We start from the raw sequence: 21,550 nt of genomic DNA, 5'->3' as shown, positions 1-21,550 counted from the left end.
TGATTTGTCATTATTTGGTTGGTTGTGGTGAGTTTGGTCCTTAGTAGGATTGAGATCTATGTGAGTAAGGTGGTTACATGAATATTCGGGATCGAATCACTCATTGTTTGGGATTATTTACTTGTGCTCATTTTTTGTGTGATTGTTTCTTTGACTGGGCATACTTTTATCATTATAATTTTTTTAGGTTGGCAGTTTCGGTTGGTAATCATGTTAAGGTACTTGGAAGACTTGGGTATCATTGTTCGACTTCCCTTCTAGATTACCGTTTACTTGCATGATGTGTAATGATGAGATGGTAGAGTTTTCTCTTATGATTGTTTTCGATTTGGTAATCAGTGAGGGATGAGCTTTTGTATAAAGGCTTTTGCTCATTATTGTTGGTTGTCTTCTTTTTTTCCAACTTGGTTTTTTCCTGTCATGCTTATGGTTATGTTCATCATGTTATGCTCACTCCTCTTGCACGTTGCTTGCTTATCATGGTATGGTATTGGTTACTGCTCATTCGATAAGTCTTCGTGTTTGGTTTTGATTGTTTCCATAATGATCCCTCTGTTGGATTGGTTTATATCTGGGTTTGGCCAATGGTTTTCTCATGTCTATTCCTTCTGTGGTGTCGCTTCTCATTTGGTAAGATGCTCTGTTTTATTCAAAAAGTTTGGTTATGTTTGGAGGATGGTGGATGTCATTGAGATTTTGGAACATGCAGCTTGTTTGGTATACGAGATGGTTTCTCATCCTTCTACTCTTTTCTTGGCTGCTTCTATGGGCTATTCTGTGGCTTGGTCTTATTCTGGTTCCTCGGGGTCTTCAACATCCTTCCCTTCTCCTTCTTTGGATTATATTATGTTTTCTCAGGATATTTGTCTTAGCAAGATCTCTTATAATAATTTCTCTTCCAGTTATTGGTATCATATTAATCAGTGGTTTGGAGAGTAGTGCTTCATAGACAGGGGTGGCCCAGCTTTGAAGCTTATTTTGGTTTTTTTGGACAGGTGCACTTCTACCTGGTGTTTCACTTTCACAATTTTCTCTTGTATGCCTCTTCTGGCTGCTTCCTTTATATCTAATGAGGCTTGTTATGTAATTGGGAAGGGTTTTTGGGTGGATTGTGCCCATGGGCTTCTTGTAATGGGTAGATAAGCTTGTGTTATTTGAGCAATATTGAAGGGTTTTCTTACTGGCTCTTTCCCTTCAGTGCTCTTTGAACCAGACACCCTATAAAAAACAAATATTATTAATATAATTAAGTGGTTTATCCACTTTTATCAAAAAAAAGGAAGAAAAAAGAATATTATGAGATTAATTAAATTTCATAATAATCTTAATTGCGGATTTGTAAAGAGGAAATAGGGAGGCAAGTAGGGAATGAGACCATTTTACTAATTATTGAAATAAATAAATGAAAATAAAAAAGTTATTTTTAAATTTAAAATGAAACATAATAGAAATGTCAATGATGAAACCTAAACTTTCATTATACATTATAATGTAATAAGTATTAAAATATAAAAAATCAAAATAATATGTAAAAATTCTAAATATATAATTAACTATTTATATATTATATTTATTATTTATATTTGTTGTAATTAAAAGAAATCAAAGTGTCTAAATTTTATAAGTATAATTTTTTTTTTGAGTTTTCAATTAAAAACAAAATTTACTAAAAAGCCAATACATTATATAATAAAGCCTAAACTTTAATTATATATTATAATATTTCAATTATTAATATCTGAGAAAGAAAAATAAAACATAAAAAATAATTTAATATACTTATTTAATTTATAATATTTAATGAAGAATAAAATGACAATTACAATAAACAAAATATATTCCTATTTTTACTTGAGTATTTTTTAATATATAATAAAATTTATTTTTAAAAAATTAAATAAAAATTTAGAAATAATAACATATTACTCTTTATTAAATACAAATATTTAAAAAATTATATAAATTTACAAATAATTTTGGATAAAATAAGTTTCTCTAATGATAATACATAAATATTATATTCTTATAATTGATTTTTTTAAAAAGTATATGCATTTTTTTTTATATTTTTATTTTCAATAGCAATCTAAAATCTATATAAATATAATTGAAATGATTAATTTCTGGAGCTTGGATCTCCAAAACCAAGTCTACCTTCCTTAGTTGGATGGATCACCCCCTTGACTGGTTTGGACACCTTGGCTACCAATGGGGTGGTCCTAACAAAGTCATTAGATACCTTGGAGTTCCCTTCTTGGTGTCCCCTTCCCTCAAAGATATGTGGCTCTGGGTTAAGGAGAAAATTGATAAGAAACTGTTGGTGTAAATAATTATTCATCTTGGATATTATTACACTTTACTTAAGTTTACTTAGGTACATGCATTTCATAGTAGTTTGGGTATGAGACACTTGGGTGTTTGTGCCACATTGGGATAGTGTGTGTAGGAGAAATTCCACCTTTTATGGTGTGATCTTGTTGTTACACTCCACATTCAGTGGGTGATCCACCTCATGTGGAATATTTTATTGTTTCTCTTACCTACCGACACCTGTTTCCTACTTACCCTTGTTTCTTATTGAGCCACATGTCATGTTTGTGTGCTCACATATCCCTAACCTTGCCAATATAAGCAAACTCATCTACATTGCTTGTATGGGCAATCAATCTATATCTTGTAATGATCTAGTTGATCATATTTTGCATCTTGATAGAATACAGTTTATTCCTACCATCTATTTTGTCTGTCTTATTTGTGCTTTCCATTGCCTCTTGATCTTGGCAACATCTCACCGAAACTTAGTAAATGGAACAATAGATTCCTCTCCCTGGCTAGCAGGGTTCAAGTGTGCCAAAAAATCCTCTCCTCCTATAATATCTACTACTCCTCTGCTTGGATGTTTAGCAACTATAAGATCCTTGAAATTCAAAAGGCTATTAGATGGTTCCTTTGGTCTGATGGCAAAGGTAATAATAAATTACACGCTGTTAACTGGAAGCGGTGCCATATTGAGAAATCTCTTGGTGGCCTTGGATTAAAAGATCTTAGGATCCAAGGTATTGCCCTTGTGGCTAAATGGATCTTCCATTCTCTCGAAGGTCAGGAACCTTGGAAGGTTTTAATCAGACACAATATTGAGAGGGTTGTCCCTAAGAATGCTAAGTCTTGGAAGGGTTTACCTCTCACCGACCTTGTGGCCGATGGTTTTCCCGTTTCTGTCCAGGGCACTTGTGTGTTCAAGTCTATTTGGAAAGCCTGGGAACATGTTAGGGGGTTTTTGGTCAACACTAGTGTCAACAATGGTGACCTGATTCATGGTGAGAGATCCTTATGGTGGAACCTCTTCCACGCTGGCAAACCCTTGGCCCTTACTCAGGGATGCTCAGCTAGAGCCTGGGCTAACAAGGGGATCAAATATCTTATTGACGTTTTGGAACATGATACTCTTATTATGTGGGAAGATCTTAGCTCAAAATTTAACCTCCCCCCTGCTCAAAAAAGAACCTACAACATGATTAAGCAGGCTTGTATTGATTTCGGTCTTCCTAAAAACTTTGATGTTGATTCTCATAGATTTCTGTCTTTTAAATGGGCTAATGGTACTCTTTTGGCTAAAATCAAGGCTCGTAACATTTACTCTGTCTTAACTTATGAGGCTTCCATCATTAATCATGTTAACATTTTATGGTACTCTGATCTGCTTGTTATGCAGTGGCAAAAGACCTTTAGCATGCTATGGAAAAGTCCGATCAAGCTAAAAATCAAGTGCTTTAAATGGCTTATGATACTTAATAGACTTCCTCTCCAGGGGAATTATGATAATAATGATTTATGCTCTATTTGTAAACTTCCTAAGACTGGTAGACATATTTTCTTTGATTGCTCCATTGCTAAGGAAATCTGGTTAATGTTTGGCTTTTCTATCCTTGATCTTGTGAATATTATGGAAATTATTTGTGGGCGCATTAAAGGATTGAAAAAGGATGCTAATATATTTTGGTTTACTTTATCTGCCAATATTATTTGGTATATTTGGAAAATTAGGAATGTTGATAGGTTTGAAGGCCAAGCCAGGGCCCTTACTGAGTCCTTTCGAAGACTCACATTCTTCAAAATTATCGTGTAGGTTGCCTCTACTATGAACGTTGAGAGACACAAGCTCCTAAGGTTCCTCAAGGATGGTTAGGCCACTGTGTTCATCAATGAGATGAAGGATGGTTATGAGTGGAGACACAACGAGGACAACCTATCCTCCTTTGAGGAGGCTCTCAAGAAGCTGAACAACGAAATTAAAGATAATAGGGAGCCCTCCTACGCCCAAGTTGAGATGCTGACACAGAGTCAGAGCCAAAAGACCATTGTTTGGATGGAAGGACCTCAGGGATGAGCGGCATGGGTTGAACCCCATGACGACATCCTCTCTTGATGCTTTTGTTGACTTCTCATGATGCAGTTAGTTTGTTAGTACTCTTTTGTGCGGATTATGCACCTTGTTGATTACTTGGGTTTTTGTTGTCCTGTGGCGATGACAACTATGTTTTGTTGAGGCCTGGCCTCCATGTTCTAGATTCTCTCAATTTTTAATATAAAAAAAAAGAAGATTTTTTATATAATCAATCTAATATAAAAACCTAAATCTCTTGAAACATAATTTTTTTACAAATCAATTCTATTAAAAAAGTTCAAATATTTTCAATAAAATAAATAATAATATTTTTTTCATATAATATATATTAAAATGAATTATTTTTTATTCACTACAACCTACAAATTCTTTATGTACAACCAATTTATTTAAGTGAACACTTAAATAATAATCTACATATATTTAAATTAATAAATCTTTAATGCATCAAAGTTCTTGCCAATAGTGTGGTTAGTTTAGAGTAGAAAATAGAAAAGTAGAAAGAAGAAATACGACACAAAAAAACAAGAAGATGAGGGGATGCCACATGAAATGAAGGCAAAAATGAGAACAAGGACTATGGATGCAAGAAAGAAGACTTTTGGACCAAAAATTTGTGTCATATTGAATGTGCAATATATGAGTTGTGAGTGATTTTGAGGAGAAATAGAAATAGCATCACCTAGATGTAATGCATTTTGAATGGACCATTCATTCTCATGAGAGATGGGTTTGTTTGAACCATTACTCATGAAATTTGGATCAGCGAGCTAGACTCCAAAACTATCCAATTAAATAATGATATTAACATCATTAATATAATTAAGTAAAATCCATATCGAAAAGAATTTGACTATAAATATATAGTAATTAAAAGTCAAAATCCAATACTTCTGATCATAAATATGAAATAATTAAAATTAAAAAATGAATATGTTTGATAAAAAATATTAATTAGTTAAAATTTAAAATTCAATACACTTGATTTTATGAATATTGATAAATTAAAATTCAAAACCTAATACATTTGACTTATAATTTAAAATTCAAAATCCAACACATTCAAAATATATATTTTTCAACTTTACATATAGATATATTCTAAACTTCATAATAATTTTTAAGTTACAAATATATTTTAAACAACTACATAATTTACATTATCTAAAATAATCTAAATTATATTTTTTCAAAAAAACTACATAGTTATAAATAAAAAAGAAACATAAGAACATAATTTCAATACTCAAAAAAATTATATAAAATAATATTTAATAACAAAATTTTAAAATAATTTATGAGAATGAATGAATATCTAATTTAAATTTAAAATTATTATAAAGAATAAAATCTAATGCAGATTTACTTTTCAAAGCAAATTATAACAAAATAAATAATAAATAATAATTAATAATCATATAATAAATAAATAAAGCGAAAAATAAACTAATTACTTTATGAAAAGGGAGAAAGCTTTTTTCGTAGGAGTATGAACAAATCGAAATTGCTTAAAAAAGAGAGGAGCCTAGAAGCTTTCTAAGGGCTGCGTTCCCCTTCTCTCCGTATATGTGAACTTTTGCATATGACCCACATCGAATATTTAACGGTATGGAATTACGCCATTTGCCGATTAATAGTTAAACTGCTTATTTGTAAACTTGGCTGCAGAAGACGGGTTTTTAATATTTTCTTTTAAAAGTCACGCATGTTAACTTTTGTAAAGATAAGAAGAATTTTTCAAATTAACGAGTGCAATAGAAACTAATAATAATAATAAAAAATAAGTCTTCTTATTTTTTAAAATTTATTGAAAGAGCAAAATAAAGATAAACTTATACTATAGATGTTTTGCTTAAAATTTTTAATTCGTTCTAATTGACTAAATTAATTAAATATTAAATTGAATGAATGCAATATTTCACGCCTTAGCGAAAAACTTAAAAATAATCAATTCTATTCTATACTATCTAGTATATTGCTTGGTAAAACATATATCTCACCACCCAAATTTCCTAAGCTTGATGGGTATAAACATAAATGTTTACTAGCATTTTTAGGCAAATTCAGTTAACTTTTATTATTAGTATATTAATGTTTTTGATAATAAAGCAGCCAAAACAGGGGCTGACCCGAAAGAACAACAAGCTACAAAAAAGAGCTAAACCAGTAGACACACAGCAGACACACAGCAGTCAGTCAATCCCTACCTTAAACATCAAAAACAAAAACCACCTATAGCTATCGGATAACCCAATATTGAAACCAATCTCGTCCAAATAGCCCCATAAACAAAAGATACACAGCATATTGTTCATAGTATAATAATTGTGGAAAGTAGCAAGAGTCTTAAACTTAAAAGGGATCCAACCGATCCAGAAAATAATTAGTATATTAATGTTATAAATGTGAGCAAAAAGACATTTTTTCAATACAAATGATGACTAAAGCTTTTGATAATTATTTTTTCTCATAAATACTTTCAAATATTGTGCATCTGTTTTGGAGAATTTTTAATCTCAGATTGGACATTGACAACCATTTAATTCAGATTTTTTCAAATGTTAGAGATCCATTAAAATTTGACGTAGAGAAAATCCCATCATGATAGAAAATCATGAGATCAAGTTACTAACATTATATAGGTATTCTAGCATAAGTTATATCTCCGATTTAAGCAGTACCTGTTAAAGACCTCAAGTGACAATTGTTACTATTTTATTTTATATTAAGAACTTGTGAATATACCCTCTAATTTTGCTTCATTCTTATGGGAAAGCATAGGCTGTTTGACCTGGTAAACTTATTAAAAACATACATTCATTCATTCAAAGCAAAATACTTGCCTTGGAAAGTGACTATTGGGATTCAATTCTAGGAGATTGATTATTAAACAGCCTATGTAAACTTATAAAAAACATTCATCCATTCAAAGCAAAATCCTTACCTTGGAAAGTGACTATGGGGATTCCATTCTAGGGGATTGATTATTTTTATAAGACAGAATAAACAACTTTTTTGAAATTTACACTGACACCTAGAGAAGGACAAACAATGCATTTAAGGACAGAGACGGGCAACCAGACAACTCTGAACTCTCAACAAGAAAACTTGGCAGGACAGGCATCATTGGTCATTAGACAGCCCCTACACTCACAGGCATGGGAAAACAACTTCAGCCTTTTTCATGTGCAAATTTGTCGACGGACATTGTTTTCCTCAAGCTGTTGCGTAGGCTTAATGTTTTTGCCATGATTTCCCTAGCAAATCTGGATCTCCGTTTGATCACATTCCTTTCCCAGGTCAGTTTCATGCCACCCTCGAGAGTTCCAGCTGGCAAACCACAGTGTGATAATTCCACTCTAAAAGTACTAAGCTCACGAGGCCCTTTATTGAATGCAGTAACTGCAGATGCCAAAGGAATGGCAGCATAACCTGAACCATTAAAAGACCAAACATGTAAAAGAGGACCTCGTACCAGATTACTGAAAATTTGTATGAATAAACCAGAAACTGTTTGTTGAACGTGGGCTATGACTTGCTATAATTGAAAATGCTTTGGTATTATTGAGCGTAATCATATATAACAAACAAGTTATAGTAATATTTTCCAGGATACTCACCAAGAATGTCTTTTGTGGATTGAGAATCGTGATCGTGCACCTGAACCATCAGATATTCCTTTTCTAGCCTTTGTAGAGGGAATATGTTGAGTACTAGTGTTGGTAATTCCTGGACATGATGGCAATAGCAAGAGATTAAAAGGTTAATTAAAATATAATCCGCTGAAATTTATACCCTTATGCCTTTTATATAATTGCAGTCATAGAAAGTTATTTCATAATTATAATAAGGATTGCTGCATTTGTTCAAATGATGCTTTTAAATTCTTGTCTATTTCCTAAGTGGGAGTGAGCATGGCAACGCTGGTTGAGCTACAAACTGTGAGTCCAACTCACAGTGGAGGAAGGAGCCTTGGACTACTGGCAATAGAGGTTATATCCTATGCGGTTTTTCCATTGTCAAACTATCTTATATTCAAGGATTTGAATACTGATTTACTATCATAGTCCCTTTAGTGCTTAAATGGGTTGCATCGAAACATTGTTGCTACAGCCATTTTTGTCTCCGCGTATGCATATCAACCCTAGGGAGATGGTTCCCAAGAAGTGGTGGTAATGTACTCTCTTACCATGACACACAAGCCATAAATTTTTGTCATCCAATACAAATTACTTGAGCATTACTGATTGAAAATAATGACTTAAAACAGAATACTCAGAATACAGAATCTCTATTGCTTTGCATAAAAGTGGTTATAACCTTTGGTGATTTGTGAATTGTCAGACTATCCTATTAAGGAGTTGAATACTAATTTGACTATTACAGTCTCTTTAATGCTTGAGTGGGTTACATCGAAACATTAAAAATTGCTTCAGCCATTTTTGTGTCCACGTATGTATGTTAGCCCTAGGGAGGTGGTTCTCTAGATTCGATGGCAATGCACTCTCTTTTCATGACACACAAGCCATAAATTTTTGGCATACAACACAAATTACTTGAGCATGATTGATTGAGCCCTAGGGAAGTGGTTCTCTAGAATACTCAGGATACAGAATCTCTATAGCTTTGCATAATTAAAATTATTTTGGCCTAGCCCATGCATTTTTAATCTCAAGTTTCCTGGTGGTCTTCTACCAAGGTCCAACCAAAAAACATGAATCTCCAGATCCACAAAATGAACCTCTCTCAAGTCTTGAAGCAACATGTATATGTGAGTGAATGCTTCTGAATTAAACTGTGCATTGTTTTTTAAATATCAACATTTCATGAGAGATAGTGTAAACGACCTTAAGAGAAATGATACTCCTAATAAATAAAATACAAGGGTGAAGCCCATCTTGAACACATATGAAGACACTTAAAGAGACAGTATGGACTATCTATTAATATTGTAGGCCAGTATCATGGCAAAAGACAAGGGTTGGCTCAAGAAAGGTAGATAGTGCACTCAAGATGCATTTGAGAAAGAAATTCAATTCATATTATTTTGATTATCCAAGCATTATTCATTATCTTCATTGTCCTTAGATTTAGCTTAGATTTCCTTAACCTTTCATCCTTTTGTCTTTTTTACTTTCCAAGTTAGTTAAGTGTTCCACGTTCCAGCTAAGCATAAGTCCCTTTGTGTAAACTAGCATATCACATCACATACATTGAGTCTATCCGCAATTAAAGTCAATTGTTCACATTGCAAACCTTGGGGTTGCCTTGTTTGATCACAAAGTTTGGCATATGAGGTTTCTTTGTTCAAGAGAGGATATAATACTTGGTATTTTACTCTGTGTTTGAGGTGTCATAAAAAACACATTAACAAAACACATGCAAATCCTCCTATTACTTGTGGATCTATATGTCATCCTATGTATATGCATTAATGTGAGATTGGTAATGCCTCTTGCTTGTTTCCTCAACATGAGATTTGTAAGTTGTGATGTGAATATTGGTCTATAAATGATGCTTGTAAATCATTCGCATTGAGAACAACATTTGATATTCTTGTTTAAATATTATGATATGATTGATGGCAAGTTAGATACCTTCTATGATGGCATTTATTCATTTTTTTCCATTTTGCTAGTTTTATGTGCGAAAGAAAAGGTAAGTAACTTGGAGGGTGAAAATCAAGTTAAGGCGATTCTCATTGGTTTAATGATCAAACCATTGAGAAGATGGTTAAGTTATCATGCCTATTTATGGATTCAAGGTGCTTTCATCCGTCTGTTAGTGGGGTGGTATTATTTTTTTTTTGACAGGGAGGGAGCCAATTGAAGATGCATCTAGAGCCCATCCATACCATATCTCTTAAGTGATTAGTCAAGCATGAAAAAATGGCCCAAGCAACAAGTAAGATATAATTCAAGGTCAAACCAAGTTGGAGGGTGGGTTTCCGTTCCAAATTAGAAATGCTTTCTTGGAAATGAAAGTCAAGAAGTAAATGACCTCTCTAGTATGATTTAGTGATGGTCTTCCCCCTTCTTGATTTTTGGGTCACTCACTTCTTGAGGATGCAAGAACGTCTAACCAAGATTGCTTTACTGTGCTTTTCCATTGTATACAAGTATCCCAATGAGATTGTCCATAACAATTCTGGGGAATATGCAGTCCAATACATCAAACCAGCATAACAAGTGCCACCAAGAAATGATACATAAATGCACCAAGATTTTGATGTTGTTAGAAGGGCAAGTCAAAATGGAATTCTGGGCTACAAAACAAATATGATTACAACATCTAGATTGGCAAAATATACCCAGCCATCAAGATGCACCAATGGCCATGACCAGTGTTGTAATATTTGATAAATACAATTTGGGAGATGGGAGATGGGAGATGGGAGGTGGGAAGTGGGAAGTGGGAGGTGGGAAGTGGGAGATGACGAGATGGATTTGGGCACTGGCTATCCAGCATATTTCCCATGCATTGTGAATGCTGGATAACCAGTGCAACCAGGAATGGTCATCAATCTTGATGGTAGGATAGACACAGCCATCAATGTCTAAAGGAAGGCTGTCTAAGATGATGTTCTTAAACTTTTTAAACAATAATTTCAATCTAGTGTCTAAGGTTCTTGTCTTTGATTTGATATATCATATTTTTTTATCTAAAGGAATTGTTACACTTTTTGGCCAATCTATAGATCTATAAAGAAGATATATGTACATAATAGTGAATCAACCATGCAAAAAGAAAATATTAGAATTTTTCTCCTTGAAAAAAAAATAAAAATCTAACAATCATCTCGTATTCGTTGAAAGTGAAGAAAACACTATGACAATGCACACAGACCATATCCACATTATAATTACAAGATGAGACAAATGCCCCCTATTGCGTATGAATAAGCTCCACCACATATTAAAAGAGCCTACTACAATCTAAAAATTGACCAAATGAGCCTCTCCCACCAAAGAATTTGCTTGACATGTTTCAAAAAGCAAGAGGAGCAACTCAGATTTCTATTTATCTTGAAAATATATTTTTTTGTTGTTTTCCTTTAATATTATAACATGCTATTTGTTTTCTAAGTACTACTTGTTGCCTATAACGCTCTAAGAGATCATGCCAAGGAGGTTGTTCCTCTCCATCATCTCTTTGAACTTTGATTAGGTGCATTGAATTTTGTTCATTAAAATATAATTTAATTCAAATCATTGAGGTACAAAATTATAGCAAGTACTTTACATTTTTCTCCAATTTTAAACAACTACAAGTCATCTTTTACTGAATTTAGATCCTTGTTGCCGGCTGTTCTTATTGTTATTATTTGAACTTTAACTTTTTGTTGTTTTGGTTAGTGAATGGTTGGGTGAGATTTAACTAGATTTAATTCCACTATTATTGCTGGACTGAATAGGGTACTTTCAAAAGATGGCAAATTAAGAGACAAATTGTAATGTCCCCTTCCTTGAGTAGCTTAAGTGTCCCTTTTAGCATGTTTAATTCCCATAGGCTAAGTTTAGGTTCTACGATGCATCCATGATGTGTACCACTTTGCAATGCCCCTCAATGTGCCAATACAACACCATGGCTTCTACCTCCTTGAAGTAACAAGACACTCAAGAGCAAAGTTTCCCTCACTTGGATCAAGGATTTCCTTTTCTACAAAGCATAGTTCTAAGATTTGGACTTGACGCAAACTTGGTGAGGGTGATGTTGAAAAACTATGTAGCAATGGTCGGATAATTCTTACCCTTGATCGTACTTCACTGTACTTGCATATTCTGATCACAGATCAGAATGATTGACTTGCTCTATAATCATTTATATGACAATCGGATTATACGTAGTATTGTTTATGTTTGTATATCGATTGTCAAAGAGTTATGATTAATAGTTGTTGTTAAGACATACTATCGGTCACTAATTATACCAATTAGTAATTGTTTATACATCGCGTATGTTTACCAAGGGTCGTTCCTCCACATAGGAGTCATGACTCTATGTGGAATCATGTTGATTCCACATAGAGCCGTGACTCTATGTGGACCACTGAGAATGTCTATATATCTTGGCCCTATTTCATTTGATGGGTAATAGATGAAGTTGTGATAACAACAGGTGCAGTCGGTATCGTGGTGAAAGCTTACAGCAGTTGATCTCATTGCAATTACAGCAGCCGATCTTATTGCACTTACAACAGTCGACATCATTGCATTTACAGCAGTCGATATTATTGTTCTTACAGCAATCGATATTTTGTGTATACATTAGCGACCTGCAATATTATATTGAACATTGTGTGATCTTCTATTACAACTACTGTGCATAATTACTACATTATAATTTAAAATTGCCTATACATAAATCTGATCCACTTTAACATGGTATCAGAGCCAGCATAAGGAAAAGATCAGATCAGATTTATATAGGCGAGACTCCTCTCTATATATCCTCGAATTCCTCAACTCCCTTCTATACATCAAAATGGTGAATGGTGTTAGATTTGAGGATCGTCTTGAAGGAGCTTCCAACTTTGAATCTTGCAAGTTTAGGATCATGCTTGCTTTAAGTGAAAACGAATTAGATGGATTTGTGAAGAAAGCCATACTGGAATCAGAAGAAGAAGATGAAAAGCTTCAATGGATGAGAAAGAACAATAAAGCCATGAAGATGGTAGTTGACTCAGTGAAAGATCATATTGTACCAACTATCTCCAAGACGGAGATTGCCTATGGCATATTCAAATCACTAGAGAACATGTATGAGATAAACAACACAAGACGAGCTCTTGCTCTAAAGCAACAACTCCATCATGTCAAAATGACAAAAGGCGAATTCATCACCTCATACTTCATGAGGATTATTGAATTGAAAGATCAACTCTCTACTATTGGTCACACAATAGAGAGCAAAGAGTTAACCATGCTGGCACTAAATGGTCTCCCCTCCTCATGGGAGGCATTTATTCAAGGGATAAGTGCAATATCAAAACTTCCTAAGTTTGATCGATTAAAGCAAGACTGCATTCAAGAAGAGTCTAGATTGGCTATCAGAGGCATTGGTCAAAGCTCCATAAATGAAGATATTCATGTTCTTGCTTCCCACTCCACAAAGATGAAAGGTAAGAAAGGACATTTCAAAAGGAAGAAAGATAAGGAATCTAATGGTGCTCCTACATTCAAAAGAAGGAAGGATATTTCAAAAATCCAATGCTTTAGATGTGACAAATATGGTCACTATGCAATGCAATGTCCTACCGGGACTATGCCTCTAGCTTCCATTGTAGATGTTGGTGAAACTCTTCCACAAAAGGATTCAGATTAATTCATGCAATTACATTATGCGTGTTATTTGAGAAACAACATTATCAACAGATGTCCGCTTACGACAAGCTGCTTTTGGATAACTTGTTTTTTAAATTTCTTCAATTTACTATGAGAAACTTGTCCCTTACATACAGGACAACTTAAGAATCACAGCATGTTGCTTTTCAAGTTATAGAGTTCCGAAGTTCTGATTGTGATGAAGAGATTGAAATTCAGGAGGTAATTATTGAGGCATTCGTACAAGGGATGATGACATCTAGGGTTACAAAGCAAAGTTGAGACAAGAGGGCTCTCCAAGTGAGAGGGAGCCTACTGCTAGGGGATTTTGTTCTAAATCTCAGGTCAGTCATATTCTTGTCTAGGGCTCGATCTTATGACAACAGTTCCATTGTGATTTTGGATCTTGCACTTTCAGACATACGAGGATCATACTAGAAAATGAGAGTCTCTTGAAGCAAGATATCTTCTATTATTGGGTCCTGTTGATATGTGTTTTATGCACATAACATTTCAGAATAAAATACCAAGGTAATTTACCCTCTCTTGAACAAAATCACCTTAGATGCTAAGGCTAAGATCAACTAAAATGATTCCAAGGTTTCTACATGTTAGGTCTTGATGAGTGGGTAACTCAATAGTTGATGTGAATTGCTGTGTTCACTTGGGGACTTACACAAATGTTCGAATTATCTTCTTTGATCATGAAAATGCGGAATAGGTGTGCTGACAACTTAGGATACGGCAATGTAGCTCTAGGTTTGATTCTTACTAAAAAAAGGTGGCAAAAGGGAATAGGGTTTAGGAAATCTATTCTAAGTCTAGGAATGTAGGAAATGATGAGTAAATTTAGTGGAATCGAACTAGGCCAGGTCTCACAAACAGGTATTGACACAAGCTTAGTGCAATCATCTAAGGTATACTTATTGATTTTCAAACTATTATCATCACACATTGACACCATCCAAGTTGATGCTTGTCAAGGGATGCATAATAATTGAAGTTAAGCTTACTTAATTTTCAGTTGACCACACAAGGTGCAATTACCAACAACAAGAGGCTAGTGGTATGGATTAATGATTCCACACAAATATACTCAACAAATCTTCCACTCAATCTAACAAACACGAAAACAAATTCTGATCTAAAATTCTAATCTAACTTGGAGGAATTGAGAACCATGAATGCAAAAACAACATTTGAAGAGCAAAATCACCAACAAATTGAACAATGATTTAGATTCAATTAGCTGCAGCATATATCGACAATTCTACAAAAACTCTTACAAATGAGAGACAATGAGATATATATAGTCTCGCACAAAATGGATGGCCAAGATTAAAACCAAATCAAGGGCCAAGATCATGCCAACAAAACCCTAGGATTGCCCTAATTAGGGTTTACATAAAAAATGGTGCCACCAACATATGGCCCAATAGAAAGATACCTAGTCATCAAATAGGGAATCTTTTAGAAGATTCCTCCCTGCATCTCTCTTTCTCCTAGCATACTCCAAGAATCTAACCAATACAGAATCTAACTCCTCCATGGAAATGCTAGGTAAGGTATCCTGCTATAAATCAATCACGTCCAACGCATCTGAGCAAGCATCCAAAGTGTTCTCCCAATCTGGCATGAGCTTCTGCGAACTATGAACATGAATCAACAAAGAGACCAAATCATCCATCCGACTCTTCTTCAAAGAGTCCAACTGGCAAAAAAACATAAGTTTCATCTTGTCTCTTAATTCGGCTAAGTGTAAACCACTATCATCACTGACATCAACACCTAATAACTCCTCAATCAAGGCAAGGATCTTCAACTGAATGTCATGAATTGATCTTTCCATCTCTGTACAACTTAGCTGGGCGTTCTCAAAAGTTGATTTCTTCATGGCTAACGAACAATACCAGCCATGGAAATCATATCTGTCTCCACTGTGCACAACATTCTCTCTGATCAACATGGACTGGGAAATCCTCTTCAAAGCTCTGAGGCGTGGAATAGTCTTCTCCTGGATAGGTCTGAATTCTTCCCAAATTCCCTCCAAATACTGGATTCTAAACATGAGCCTTGTTGTCCTGTCATATGCCTGGACAAACTGAGTAAGGAAATCATCCACCTGTTTTCTTGCACTTTCAATCCATTTCTCCACCTCCGAGAGTGTATCTCTCACTGCCTCATAGTGTGAATGTAGTCCATGATCAACTGCAATGGGGGAAATAAGGGTGAGATTCTCACGCCTTATCCCTGCAATGTACTCTCTAAGTCTGATATTCTCTTCTCTGTACTTCTCTTTCTCTTCAATCTCTCTATCCAATCTTGCACTGATTGCCCTAAGGTTATCACCAACTTCCTGAAATTCTTGCTTTCTTGTAGTACGGCCAAGGGTAACTGAAGTAATTTGGAAATCCATGGGAGTAGCAATGTCTGCCGTCACACCTCCAATAGGAACAACCACTTGCGCAATCCGCATTCTTGTCTCATCTCTAGATATGTGTGACAAGATCTCAACTCTCTTAGGTTTTGGCTCCTTATTGCTCCTAGCTAAGTAGTCATCAATATCATCAATAGGATGTACCTCTATCATTTTCTTACTTTTCTCCATACTCTTCATCAGCCAATCAGGAACATCGGCCATCTCCATACCATCATCGAGACACATCTCTCGATCAAGCCCTCTCAATGCCGAGATATCATCATCATCATCATCAAGATTGTTCTTGGTCAAATCATATACATCATTTCCCAAACTAACCTCCAAAAGGACAGTAGGGGATCCTGGCTGATCATCAATCTCATTCGGTGGAGTAGATGTCACTGTGGCATGTAAATCTAGAATATTCTCTAGTAGTATCACTGTGTTGGAGCATTGTTGGGTCTCCTTGTTTTGCTCTGTCATCTCAACTTCTTTGATAGATGAGACACTGAGGGGTGGTGAAGGAATGATGGGCGAAGGAATGGTAGTCTTTTGTTTCTTCTTCTTGGCCTCCTCAATTTTGTTCCCTCTACCCTTGACTTCACCTGGTGTGTTCTTCCTTCTCTTGGGAGCTTGACTCTCCTCATCCACATAAATCCTGACATTAGTGATAGTTCTTTGATCATCCTCGGAAGAGGATTCCTCCGGTTTCATCTTTTCATAAGTTAAGGAAACACCCATATCAACTAACTTATTCATCTAGATATCTACCCATGCTTGGGAGAAACTCAAGACCTCTCTCATCAATATCTTCAAATCTACTTCTTCTAACTCTGACCAATTAGGCAATAAGATCGCCTTCTTCATTTCATTTTCATACTGTGGATGCATATGATCTCTGTCATCTAACACTTGATCAGGAATGAGGAAAAGTCCACACTTCCTCATGAAATCCAGTGACATCCTGGACCACATTCGTCTTTTCACTGCATGCTCGTCCATCAGGTTGGCCCAATAATCTTCTATGTCTACCTTGTGGATGAACCTTTCTCCCTGATCCTTACAACTTTCTTATTTGGATCAAATTTTTCTCTTTTCTTATATGTTGCAAATCGATAGAATGCAAGTTCCTCACTCGCAGTGCTGGTGGCTAAGGTGGACTGACAAACCTCCAATGTTTTCCCAACTGAAATAGGGAATGTCATGCATGTCTTGTGCTTCTCTTTTTGAATGGAATCAAACTCCTGAAGCTGTCTCACCACTTCCAACAAGATCATTCTGTCGGAAGGATACCTAGGAAGCCTGTAGGGTTCGGATTGAAACCCATGAATCCTGTGGTATGTGAGAGTGGGAAATTGAATATACCACGATCCATATTTCTCTATTAGCTCTGTTGCCTCCTTGGACAACCTCCTGTGGATTCCGGCTTGTAGCATCCATGTGATGTACATCGTGAATACATCATTCATTGTCTTATAATCTTCAATTCTATACATGTTCAGCTATGGATAGCACTCATAACTCTTGAATTGTCCTTGTCTATTCCCGACTTCACCTTTGCATATCAATCCTTTATATGTAACAAACAGTGCAAGCAGGTACACTAAGTAGGAAGTCATGGCGAATGACTTGGATTGCTCCACATTCCTCAGCGGAAAGTCCAGATTGTCACTTATGATTCTAGACCAATTTATCAACGTTCCTCTTAGACAATCTTGGATGAAATAGAACATCCATCCATCGTATATTGCACCCTACGGCATCCCCATCACTCGGTTAAGTAGGAATACTAAATCACTATATTCCTCTTTGAAATCTATGCACATGAGTGTCTGGGGAGCCTTGGAATGATGAGGCCTAGGCTCGATCATCGACTCCTTATTCACCATGGTTTTACACGCATCCATTTTCTTCTTATATTGGTCTTCATACTCATCTTTAGTTATATCCTTCATGTCTGCTCCACGTGGAATTCCAAACACTTCAACAATCACATCCTCAGCAAGGTAGGCAATGACGACACCCTTAGGAGTCTTGATCATTCGGGAGTGAGGATCATAACATTGTGCACACTCCAGGATAAGCTCACTGCATTGTATGGACTATGGAAATCTAGCGGCTTGAAAAATGCCACTCTTCATAATATTCACATAGGCTGGGGAAGGAATCTCGCTTCCAATTCCGAACATCCACTGTCGCATCTGGTTCAGGTTCAGGAAATGCATGTTCGTGTCTGTAATCTCCTTCCATCTGGATGACATCTTGGGTTTAGGATAGAATCCAGTCTCAAGTATCTTCTGTTGTTCTCTCCTTTCCTTAAGTCCGGACTTCGACATCGCACCTGTACGAAGCTTGAAGTTAGAACTTAGGAAAATATAATATTCTTAATTAAATTCCTGACTTCTTAATGATTTGGACTAATTAGGGTATGGAAATCAGGAAAATAATCTACACTCTAGATAGATTTCAACAACTTAAATACAAAATGTGACAAAGTTAGGGTACGAAATCCTCATGAAATTTACAAAATCAATACCTCCTTATACTTAGAAATCTTGTGCAAATCAAAGTGCAAAGGAGTATACCGGATCAATAATGACTAAGGAAAGGTGTGAAAGGTTGTGTTTTCACACAAAATTATGTCTGAGGACACCTTACGCAGTCAACAATGGCCGCCAACAAATCTGAAGACAACCTGCAACTATATAAATTAACCTCTCAAAACATGTTGCAATCATTCAAAGTATGCACAAGTTTGATGAAAATCAATCTTGATGGCAAAAGCAACCAAATTAGGGAACATAGGTATGGCTGGTAAAAGTTAAGTTTTTTGAGGACAAGCAACCAAAATGAAGTTGCAGACCTGTGACAACCCTCAAATGGTCTGAGGATTGACTGAAAATGATCCCCAAAATGCCTCCAAGTGTAAATCGCCTAAGTTGTGGTTGGCTGGGCAACAAAGGATAAGTCTGAAAATCAATGATCAGACAACAATGGAGGTCACACCAGCTGTAGTAATGGCGTCAAGACTCAGATATGCAATGATTACAGCAGGTAGGGAACAATGGCAGCCACCAAGCGTGAAGGGAATCCACCGAAATATGGCACCAAACGCTTGCAAAACCAAAATCGAAATTCTCCAAGTATGGCGCCAAACACACAAGTCTGAAAATGTCTTCAAAGTTCACTCCAATCTGCCAAATTAAGTCCGAGAACAGCAAGCAAGGATGGTGGTGTTAAGGAAAATCGCCAAAGGTTGGAAGTGGAAACCCAAACACAAAAATCACTCTCCTCACACAAAATCGCGAACTTCACCAAAATGGCACCACCTCTCCAAAAATCATGGCAATAAGTCATCAATGGCAGCTACCAAAAGTTGCCAAGCTGTCTTCAATGAATCACCCCACTTAGACACTCTATCAAAAATCGCCAACTAGAGAGAAAATCGCCCTTGCATGGATATATTTGGCAAACTCAATAATAAAATAATGCTGGACCTCTCCCTTTGAACTTGCTTTCACCATCAACCTTCACCACACAAGCAATGTGGGATAAAATAATTGTTCTTATACTTGCCTGGTAAAACCGATTTGCTTCTAGAAGGTTGAAAACATTAAATGCTCATTGCAAATCATTAATTGTTTTTTTATTTATTTTAAATAATCATTGATTTTCATTAAAAAACAATTAAATGGGGCTCACTTTATTAAAATATTACAATTTAAATAAAAAATGGGCCAATTGGGGAAAATCGATTTGAGTAAGGATTAAAAAATCCTAACAAAAATCACTTAAAATCATCAAAACATCCCCTTATGGGAAAATCGATCCCAGTAGGGATAATATTTCCCAACAAAATTCATCAAACATGCACAAAATGGGGTCTAGGGGAAAATCGATCTAGGTAAGGAATGAAAATTCCACTTAAACTTACGTCATTCACACAAAAATACCCCTCTGGTGGAAAAACGACCCCAGTCTAGATGAAAATCTGGACTCAAAACATTAAAAACTCTCTCAATGGAAAATCGACTTGAGTCAAGAATGAGTATCCAGACAAAAATCCTCAAAAACTTGTCACAAAAGACCTGGTGGAAAATCGATCCAGGTGTGGAATCAATACTATGTCATCCGCAATCCTCCACACTCCCTGGTGGAAAAACATGGGTAGTTAGGATAAATCCTAACACTTAGTCAAAATTTAATGCATCCATGGGAAAATTGACCCTAGTGTGGATTCATAGTGGTGGAAAAATGAGGCAAGTATGGATTTTAGGGGAAATCCATGTCCAGTTTGGATTCTGAGTGGGGGAAAACCATGCGAAGTCAGGAATATGAGGGGAAAAACACCTCTAGTATGGAATTTCGACCTTTAAACCCTTAGAATATGGATTTTCATTCGGGAAATGATGATTTTTCCACTCAGAAATCACTAGGAAACTTCATTTTCAATAAAACTCAACTAGACCTAGGCAAATTTATCGAAAATTTGAGCGAAACACAAGGAAATCTATCGGGATAAGTGCAAAATCAACTTGAATAACTTCCTAAGAGCGAGAAAACAATTCCAAAAGGTCTTGAAACACCTTAGCACTTTAAAATCACCGACGTGGACGTCCAAAAACACATTAATGCTCAAAAGGGGTCTACACTTAGACAAAACTAGGATCGTTTTAAATCTTTCACATGCTTGATCCTATAACTTCAAAAACCCTAAACGACACTGGGCATGATCAAAACTCTGAGACTCGGGTAGAGGAAACACAAAATTGCCCACTAAGTTGCCAAAACGCTAACCTAAACACGCGGAAAGTAGGAAAAGAGGGGGTCCCCGTTAGCAATGGGGCGATGTGTGAAAAGGTCACAAAAGGTCCATGTGAGCAAGGGATGCTTCCGTGACAGAGGGAGAAACTAAGAAGATATGCTTCAATTGATATCCGAGAATCTTGGACTTATTGATTCAGAGGGAGTGGACTATGTCGAGATGATTTCTGTAGTGATCAGTCAAAAGATTATGATTCATGGGATGGAGTCCCATGTAGACTAAGAGGCCCTTTATGCTGACTCCTAAGTCATGATATTTCTGGATAGATGAATACTTGATGAGCTTGGAATACACCAAGAGTGATGCAGAGTCCAACCTTGTATTTCATGAAAGGTCAAAGCATGTGGAGGTCAAGTGGAAAGGTATGTTATTCAGTTAAGAAACATTAGTACTAATGAATTGACGACAAACATTCTCACCAAGCCTCTCTCTAGAATAAAGTTTGTGTACTTTCCAGATAAGCTTGGTATGGTGGAAAATGTAGCTCTAGCTGAGATTGAGTCTCAGCATCATTGTTTTGGTTGTATTGTTTATTATACTAATGTATTCTTTCTTATTATAAGATGTTTAAAGTGTAA

The 21,550-nt window shown here is 35.6% G+C and overlaps 1 protein-coding gene across 2 annotated transcripts in view; it reads right to left on the bottom strand.

Annotated features, from left to right (window-relative positions):
- Positions 1–7,094: 7,094 nt before the first annotated feature.
- The window catches only part of LOC131072442 (uncharacterized), a 162,797-nt gene continuing 148,341 nt past the window's right edge, over positions 7,095–21,550 (bottom strand). For both annotated transcript variants that reach the window (XM_058008607.2, XM_058008608.2), the window contains 2 exons: positions 8,026–8,134; positions 7,095–7,837 (listed from right to left, as the gene is read on the bottom strand). In XM_058008607.2, coding sequence (XP_057864590.2) covers positions 7,578–7,837; positions 8,026–8,134 — 369 coding nt within the window. In that variant the 3' untranslated portion in view covers positions 7,095–7,577. The remainder of the gene's footprint in view (positions 7,838–8,025; positions 8,135–21,550) is intronic.

The sequence above is a fragment of the Cryptomeria japonica genome, chromosome 8 (assembly GCF_030272615.1).
Source record: "Cryptomeria japonica chromosome 8, Sugi_1.0, whole genome shotgun sequence".
NCBI lineage: Eukaryota > Viridiplantae > Streptophyta > Pinopsida > Cupressales > Cupressaceae > Cryptomeria > Cryptomeria japonica.
The sequence above is the reverse complement of the archived record's forward strand: the minus strand, read 5'-3'. Positions and strand labels throughout refer to the sequence as shown.